This window comes from Physeter macrocephalus, chromosome 15 (genome assembly GCF_002837175.3).
Source record: "Physeter macrocephalus isolate SW-GA chromosome 15, ASM283717v5, whole genome shotgun sequence".
In the NCBI taxonomy this organism is placed as follows: domain Eukaryota; kingdom Metazoa; phylum Chordata; class Mammalia; order Artiodactyla; family Physeteridae; genus Physeter; species Physeter macrocephalus.
Window position 1 is genome coordinate 63,535,764 of NC_041228.1, and position 8,987 is coordinate 63,544,750.

Consider the following 8,987-nt stretch of genomic DNA (forward strand, 5'->3'; position numbering starts at 1 on the left):
GTGTCCCCTGCATCGGCAGGCGGACTCTCAACCACTGCGCCACCAGGGAAGCCCTAAAGTTGACCTTTGAACAATGCCAGGGTTAGGGGTGCTGACCCTCTGAGCAGTTGAATATCCCAGGGTCGGCCCTCTGTATTCCCAGTTTAACCAACCACGATTGCGTAGTACTGTATTATTTACTACTGAGGAAAAAATTGGCTTGTAAGTGGACAGGTGCAGTTCACACCAGTGTTGTTTAAGGGTCAACTGTATTTTCTTGCTCGAGTTATTTCAGCTTTGGCCATTGGGAGCCCTTGCAGTTGGCTCCCGTGTCCCTTTGTACTCCCATAATTGTGGGATTTTTTTTGTTTCTTTGGGGGTTTTGTTTTGTTTTGTTTTTAGCACTTTCTTACTTTCTGTCACAAGATGCTCCAGGCTCAACTTGTATATTTCCAGTCCCGGTCCCAGAATCAGGCCATTTCTCTGGAGAATGGTATTGGAAACCAAGACTTCAGTGCTAGGTGTACCCCTTGCTGCTAGGGTTACACTGCTTCTACATCCTTTCATCTGACAGAACAAGGAAATATATGAGTATATCCTAACCTGTGTCTATATATGTATAATATGCATAGATATTTCTATATGTTATAAACAGGAGCTCATACTGATGTTTCCAATTCAAATTCATTACCACATAGATAATTTTAGCCTCCTCCCCAAAGAGGACTTTTTAATAATTCGAATTATTAAATGAACTGGCTTCATTCCAGGATTTAACTTCCTAATTGATGTTAATTAACCATGGCTCTAGTGTTATCTGTGACACGGAGGAAAGCTTCTTGAATTGGAAGATAAGGCATGCGTCTGGAACAACCCTTTAACCTATCAATGCTTTAGGTTGTTTTAACTAGTTCACTCCTCTATAAACTGAGATTACTTGCCTAACTCACGGGATAACCGTGAAGCTGAAATGTACCAACACGGTTTTCTGAGGTATTTGATTTCCTACTAAATAGTATCTTGGGGTTGCGTTTGGCTGCAATAAGTTGACGGCCAACTCATATAAATACCAGAGCATCTTTCGGTTATCATTCAAAAAGCCAGCTAGCCTTCTCTAGGCGTCAAGGTCTCTGTCCATCGCTTACAGGCTGTCTTGTGTAGGTGGTAGATTTCATTGTCAGTTACTTTTATTCTGAAGCCTATACGGAGCCAGCGGGCTAAACGAGGTTTAGATAGCTCCCGAAGTAATAGAAAACACTGATGCCTAGGTCACAGTGACTTGCTAAATAAATGCCTTTACAGGAGTATCTCTGCCGAAAAAAGCAAGAAATACAAGCGCCACAGGCGACAAAAGGAACTGGACACTGGATTAGGTGCAGTTTTGTTCATTTCAACTCACTTAACCCTCTATCAACTCTAAGGAATCTGAGCAAAACTGAGGAGCTGGGAGGAGGCGGACGCGGGATTCGAACCAACGTTCAACTCTGAGCTGGGGGCCCTCCGCTCGGGCGCCGCAGCAGCCCGATCCCCGACCCCCTGGAGGGCAACGCCGCAAACCAGGCCTCGGCAGCCCGCCGCGGTTCCCGCCCCCGGCCGGGCGCGCCCCGCACTCACCCTCGGCGCTGTCGCGGGTGCGGTGGAAGTCGTCCGAGCGGCCGTCACGAAAGGCCCGGCAAAGAGACAGGCAGAGGAAATCGAGCATCCAGCCGGCAGCTACCGCCTCGGCCTCAGCCACCAGGCCCGCGTCCTCCTCCTCCTCAGGGGCCCCCAAATGCAGCTGGCACTCGAGCAGTTCCTGGCACTCAAACTGCTCCTGATCATCTCTCGCCGTTTCCGCCATCCGCTCCTCCGGGGAACCCGCATCCTCCCCATCCGCAAGCCCTCGCGGGCTCAGAGCCGCTGACGGGGTGTTCTCCGCCATATTACATCTCTAGCACGTCTTCAGTCTTTTCCTGAGCGGAGCGACCATTGGCTCGCGCCGCGCGGGGCGGAGCCGCGGAGGGCCGCTTCCTCCCGCGGGAAACCACCAATCACACACCACCGGGATGGGCGAGCGGCTCGAACCTGGCTTCTGATTGGCCGAAATCTGCTCCCGCCTCTGGATGTTGAATTCCCCGCCACCCAGGGGTGCAGTTTTGTTGATAAACTAGACAAGTTCTGGATGGATGCGGAGAGAGAATACGAGGTCGGGGAGCGGGGGACTGCTTTATCCTCGTGCTACAATGCAACACTGACTAGAACAACAGCACGGTTAGTTAAAATGGAAAAACATTTTACCCTCAGTGTGCTTCAAAAATGAGATAGGTGATTAAAACTTGTCACTATTTTTCGAGCGTAACACTTCATTTAGATCTTGGTATTCACTTAACAGTTACTGTGCGATCACGAACCAAAACTTCCAACAGACTTAGATCCGTGCTTCTCCAACCTTAACGGGCATCAGAATAAGCCCCGAGGCTTGTTAAAAACACGGATTGCCGGGCTCCACCCCCAGAGTTTTTGTTCTGTAGATCTAGATTGGGATTCTTGAATTTGCAAGTGATAAATTCGCAGTTCAGTGATACTGAGGCTGCTTGTCTGGGGACCAAATTTTCCGAATTATCGCTCTAGGAAGAGTATATTATTATGGGAATGTATTTTATTCAGGGCCTGAAATAGACTATAGCATTCAGCTTTACAACAATAAGTGAATACTTATTTTGAATTTTCAGAGTTACCTTTGAGCACAAGAGGGCGTAGGGGGAAGGGGGTCTGGTTATGTTCTATTTCTCTATGTGGGTGATAGTTACATCAGTGTGGTCCTTTATGAAAATTCATTGAACATGATATATGCACTTTTCAATATATGGGTTATAACTGAATAAAAAGTTTCATTTAAAAACCTTTCTGGGGCTTCCCTGGTGGCGCAGTGGTTGAGAGTCCGCCTGCCGATGCAGGAGACACGGGTTCGTGCCCCGGTCCGGGAAGATCCCACATGCCGCGGAGCGGCTGGGCCAGTGAGCCGTGGCCGCTGAGCCTGCGCGTCCGGAGCCTGTGCCCCGCAGCAGGAGAGGCCACAGCGGTGAGAGGCCCGCGTACCGCAAAAAAAAAAAACAACAAACCTTTCTGTTTATAACACATCCAACATTATCAAAGCCTTTATGTTTTAATTTTACACATTTATTATTACCTTAAGGCCGGAGTTGAAACGTTGAGTCCTTAAAGCACCATATTATAGCCGTTAAGACTACCTAGGTTGGGGGACTTCCCTGATGGCACAGTGGTTAAGAATCCTCCTGCCAATGCAGGGGACACGGGTTCTGAGCCCTGGTCCGGGAAGATCCCATACGCCGCGGAGCAGCTAAGCCCGTGCACTACTGAAGCCCGCGTGCCCTGGAGCCTGCGTTCCGCAACTACTGAGCCTGTGTGCTGCAACGGTCCTAGAGCTCGTGCTTCTTAGCAACAAGAGAAGCCCCCTCAGATGAAAAGCCCGTGCACCGCAGTGAAGAGCAGCCCCTGCTCGCCGCAACTAGAGATAGCCCGCATGCAGCAAGGAAGACTCAACGAAGCCAAAAATAAATAAATGAATAATATTTGCTCCCTTTAGGTTTAAAAAAAAAAATACCTAGGTTGGAATGTCCCCTACCATTTACCCACTAGCTGTGTGATCTTGGATTAATTATGCCTCAGTTTTCTTTTCTGTTTAGTGGGTATACTAATAATACCATCATCATAGGCTTGTTGAAAAGATGAAAGGGATTAATAAATGTAAAGAGTTTAGAAGGAAGCCAGGTACTAGGTAAGTGCTCTGTAACATTAGCTGGAAAAGCAGGACATTTATGCTACTGGGAAAGAGGGTGATGAGTCAGAAGGAATTGTTCCTTCAGACTCTAATGGTCCCATGGAAAGTAAGTCCTATTTGCAAACAATACGGAGGAATAGGTCTAAGGGAATAAAGGATAAGGTACATTATGAACTTAGTAAACAAACCCCAGGTTTCCAAACTGAATTTTTTTTTGTCATGCAAGGTTCTGAGATGGGGCCTTCTTCCTCTCCTCCAAGCCTTCTCCTCTTCCTCCCAGCAGGGAGTTAACGGTTATTCTTAGTGTATCAACCAATTTATTCAAAGCCACAAAGCAAAGACAGTGTATTTTCCTGTGGAGTCAATTTACTGAAAGATTCAGGGAAGTGAAACATTTTTTATACTTAAAGCAATGATGTGTAATGAAGTGGAATGAAAAATGTATATTTTTATTAGGATTTAATCATAATCATCAACAAAATTTCAGTTTGGGGCTACTTCCTGCCACATACTGCATTCTCTGTCCTCTTTCCTTACTGGTATTTCACTGAAGAAAAATTAAGAAGCACTGGCATCACAATATTGTAAATCAACTATAGTTCAATAAAATAAATTTTTTCTAAAAAAGAAAGAAAAAATAGCACTAGCCTAATAGGGTAGGTAAAAAAGTTATTTTAAAATCTTATCCCAACAGAAAATCAATAATATAATCTTGTTGGATTGTGGGCCAGAAAACAGACCTGGAGGAGGAGGTATCTCATAAATTAATTTTTTAAACCTGCCCATCAGGATGGATGATAGATTTATTCTTCTGAAATCATACTTTAACATCGCTATGATCAGAAAACTCAACTGTGATAAGTGTAAAGTAGTATAATAAAACTTATAATCCACAAAGTCCCAGTAACACTTTAGCCATATATATATATATATATATATCTTAAGGTTTATTTATTATTTATTTACTTATTTATTTTTGGCTGCATTGGGTCTTAGTTGCAGCGTGCGGTCTCTTCGTTGTGGCGTGCAGGTTTCTCTAGTTGTGGCGTGCAGGATTTTTTTCCCTCTCTTCTCTAGTTGAGTCGCGGGGGCTCAGTAGTTGTGGCGTGCAGGCTTAGTTGTCCCACGGCATGTGGGATCTTAGTTCCCTGATCAGGGATCGAACCCATGTACACTGCATTGTAAGGTGGATTCTTTACCACTGGACCCCCAGGGAAGTCCCTAGCCATATATATTTTAATTAAATGTTATGATAGATAAATCAAACACATGGCATTTCAGTAAAACTTACCTGTAATTAATAAACTGAGATGGGGAAATTTTTTTTTGGCAGAAAATTTTATAATGTATCATTCCCTTAATGACTGCTTTAAAGGAGATGGATTCTAGTAGTTCAAGTTAGGAAATTATATTTCTTGCAAACTTGAGTTTATGGACTGAGATCCATAATTGCTACAGTTATATCTAGTTAAAGGGCTGTTATGAAGGGAGAGATTTGATTTGTTTTGTGATGATTCTAAGAGTACAACATGAAACCAAAGACTGAAGCTTTGGGGAGCGATACAAATTTGTGTTCATATCACATGTGATTTCTAAACAGTAGAGCTTTCCTACAATGAAGTATTGCAGGTACTGATTTCTTACCACTAGAACACTGATGTATTGGCTGGACGACTACTGGACAGAGATACTCTGGAAAGATTCTGCTGTGGACTGAATTGTGTAGTCCCCCCTGCCAAAAAAAAATTCATGTGTTGAAGCCCTAACCCTCAATGTGACTGTACATGGAAACAGGGCTCCTTATAGAGGAAGTAATTAAGGTTAAATGAGGTCATAACGGTGAGGCCCTGATCCAATAAGATTAGTATCCTTATAAAAAGAGACCCCAGAGATGGCCACCTTCTCTCTGTGTCTCTTGTAAGGACACAGTGAGAAGGTGGCCGTCTGCAAGCCAGGAAGAAAGCCTTCCCTAAAACCAAATCAGCCAACATCTTGATCTTGACTTCCCAACCTCCAAAACTGTGAGGAAATAAATTTAAGGCACCCAATCTGTGGTATATTATATAGCAGCCCCAGTTTACTGATATAGATTCCCATAAAGCCTAGGTGACATTCCCCATGCTATTTCAATTCCCAAGCCTTGGACTATTTTCTAAAGAACACTTTGAAACCCGTTGAGTTTCTTAAATTCTTATGTTTACCATGTTGAATATTTGTGACTAATATAAGCCAATGGTCTCATTATGAATAATGTAAATTGTTTTATTTCTGCACTTACAAATGTCTTATGATTATCCAATTACATATGTACTTTTGAAACAAGCTTTTCTTCTGAGTACCAATTACGTGAGGTGCACTTGACTAGTACAGTGCAGGGTAAACGTAAAGATGTTATTCCTCTCCTTAAAGAATATAGTCCAGTTGGAGACATTTTTATAAGAAGGTCTAAGCAGAGGTGCTTAGTATTCTTGCAGGCAGAGAGGAGAAAAAAGAGACCTGTGTGCAAACTAATCTTTTTAAAATAAATTTATTTATTTTATTTATTTTTTTTGGCTGCATTGGGTCTTCGTTGCTGCCCACGTGCTTTCTCTAGTTGTGGTGAGCGGGGGCTACTTTCGTTGCGGTGCGCAGTCTTCTCATTGCAGTGGCTTCTCTTGTTGCGGAGCACGGGCTCTAGGCATGCGGGCTTCAGTAGTTGCGGCATGCGGGCTCAGTAACTGTGGCTCGCGGGCTCTAGAGCGCAGGCTCAGTAGTTGTGGTGCATGGGCTTAGTTGCTCTACAGCATGTGGGATCTTCCCAGACCAGGACTCAAACCTGTGTCCCCTGCATTGGCAGGTGGATTCTTAACCACTGTGCCACCAGGGAAGCCCCAATTTTTTTTTTTTTAAGTTAGTTTTGGAGAGCCACAAACATTAGTTTTGCTGTCCTCACATAGTCTTCAGGATTAGCTTTGCATCAGATTTTCTCAGCTGGCTGAGGTAGACTTCATAGTCACTAAATCAGAATTTCTAGGGGCAATGTTAGAATATTTGTGTTTTTCAAAATCTCCCTAGGTGATTCCAGTACAGAACCAGGGTTGATAGCTACTGAACTGCATAAAGAAGATGACCCTAGATGAGTGTTAGATTTCCACTCCACTTTGAGGCAGTGGACACAATATATCATTACTGGTAAAGAAGCTTCTTACTTATGAAGACTGCTTCCCTTTACAGAAGCAATAAATTAATAAGGACTGAAGGAATGTTTAGAACTGAAATGAAGCAGGTTTCAGGAAGGGAGACATTATGTTAGACAATTCTAATCTTTTAGAGCTTTAAAAATATTTAGAAGATCTTTGTAGCCCCTTGAGATATTTGGATGGTGTTTCTCAAGCATTACAGGATTAGCATGTGACTGACTGTCAGACTATAGACATCAGCATGGTGCTGGCTCACCCTGTAAGGACATGGAGTCAAACTCTAAAGTCCAGGACTGACTGTCCACGATCACTTAATTTTGTTGCTTTATTCAAAAAAAAAAAAAAAAAGCCTTCTGGTGTATGCCTTTTACAAGTCACCGATTAGCCAATATTTTTAATAAAATGCATCTGCCAAAAGTGAAAGCGATAAGAACATTGTGTGGGTGTAGAAGAATATGTCTGAAAACAGCTGAGGACCCAGGGGAAGAATGTTGTTTTTACCTATTTCCGCCTGGAAATGAACCAACTCTGGATAACACAAGGTATTCTGGTGATGTTTTCTACCCCTGGATAAAAAAAAACGAGGGGAAATCTCTTGACCATGACAGCGCTATGAAATAAATTCTATGGACAGTCTGTACTTATTAAAGCCTCTACTTATTAAAATGAATGAGCCACATATGTAATTTTCAATTTTCTAGGAGCTGCATTTAAAAAAGGAAAAAGGTGAAATTCATTTTAATATCATAGTTTATTTAACCCAATATATCCAAAATATCCTTTCAAATTGTAATCAATATAAAAAATTATTGAGCTAGTTTACATTGCTTAAACGTCTGAAATCCTGTGTATATTGTACATTTATACACGTCTCAGTTTGGAGGTGCCATATTTCAAGTGCTCAAATAGCCAAATATGGCTAGTGTCTACAACCATAGGGCAGTGCAGTACCGTGCAGTTAGGAATTCAGGCTCTAGAGTCAGAGCTCTAGATTTGAATTCGTTCTCCACCAATTTCTAAAACACAATTTGGGAAATTTCTGGATTTAAGAAAGTATCCTGAGAGTCCGCCTGCCGATGCAGGGGACGCGGGTTCGTGCCCCGGTCCGGGAAGATCCCACGTGCCGCGAAGCGGCTGGGCCCGTGAGCCATGGCCGCTGAGCCTGCGCGTCCGGAGCCTGTGCTCCGCAATGGGAGAGGCCCGAGTACCGCAAAAAAAAAAAAAAAAAAAAAGAAAGTATCCATTTTTTTTTTCCCCCGTGGACTTCTCAGAGCTATATACTAATCCATACACTAATGGAGACTGTGAATTTCTAAGTGAAACATAGCATACAACATATGCTATAATTTATCATAACACTCTTCTTTCACAGGATAGCCTGTATAATTATTGTACCAACAAACACACTTTGATGTTATAAACTACTATACATATATATATGCAGATACCAGCTATTAAGATGATGCCATGATGTCTAAGGGTTACAGAAAACTCAGCATCACTTGACCCAGCTGATCACGCCCTTCTCCTGGAGGCATTTTCTTTATTTGACTTATAGGAAACCATCCTTTTCTGATTCCTCTTATACCTCATTAGCCACTTCTCAGTAATCCTTATTGGCCATTCTACCTCTTGCTAAACTCGCTACCTCTCGCTAAACTCGAAATGTTGTAATGCCCTGATCCTTATCCTTTGAACTTCTGGATTCTCACTATAATTCCCTAGTTGATCTTATCTCCTCCCATTGTTAAAACCGTCAAGATCATGTTGAGACCCAGATATAAATCCACCTCCCCAACATTTCTGCTGAGCTACTGTACATCACAGCTTGGATTATTATGCATCTGAATTTGACAAGTCCAGGGAATTCCCTGGTGGTCCAGTGGTTAGGAGTCCGAGATCTCACTGTTGATGGCCCAGGTTCAATTCCTGATAGGGGAATTAAGATCCCACAAGCTGCGTGCAACGGCCAAAAAAAAAATTTTTTTTTTGACAAGTCCAAATATAACCTCCACCCTGTCAGACTAGACCCACTCCTCATCTTCCCT

General features: G+C 43.0%; 1 protein-coding gene across 3 annotated transcripts in view; it reads right to left on the reverse strand.

The window, feature by feature from the left end:
• Window positions 1-1,936, reverse strand: part of TERF1 (telomeric repeat binding factor 1) — a 34,588-nt gene extending 32,652 nt beyond the window's left edge. For 2 of the 3 annotated variants that reach the window (XM_024126991.3, XM_024126990.3), the window contains exon 1: window positions 1,594-1,935. In XM_024126991.3, the coding sequence (XP_023982759.1) occupies window positions 1,594-1,900 (307 nt within the window). In that variant the 5' untranslated portion in view covers window positions 1,901-1,935. Of the gene's footprint in view, window positions 1-1,593 lie in introns of all 3 variants that reach the window. The other variant, XM_055091046.1, reaches the window with a different exon arrangement.
• Between the last annotated feature and the right edge of the window lie 7,051 nt (window positions 1,937-8,987).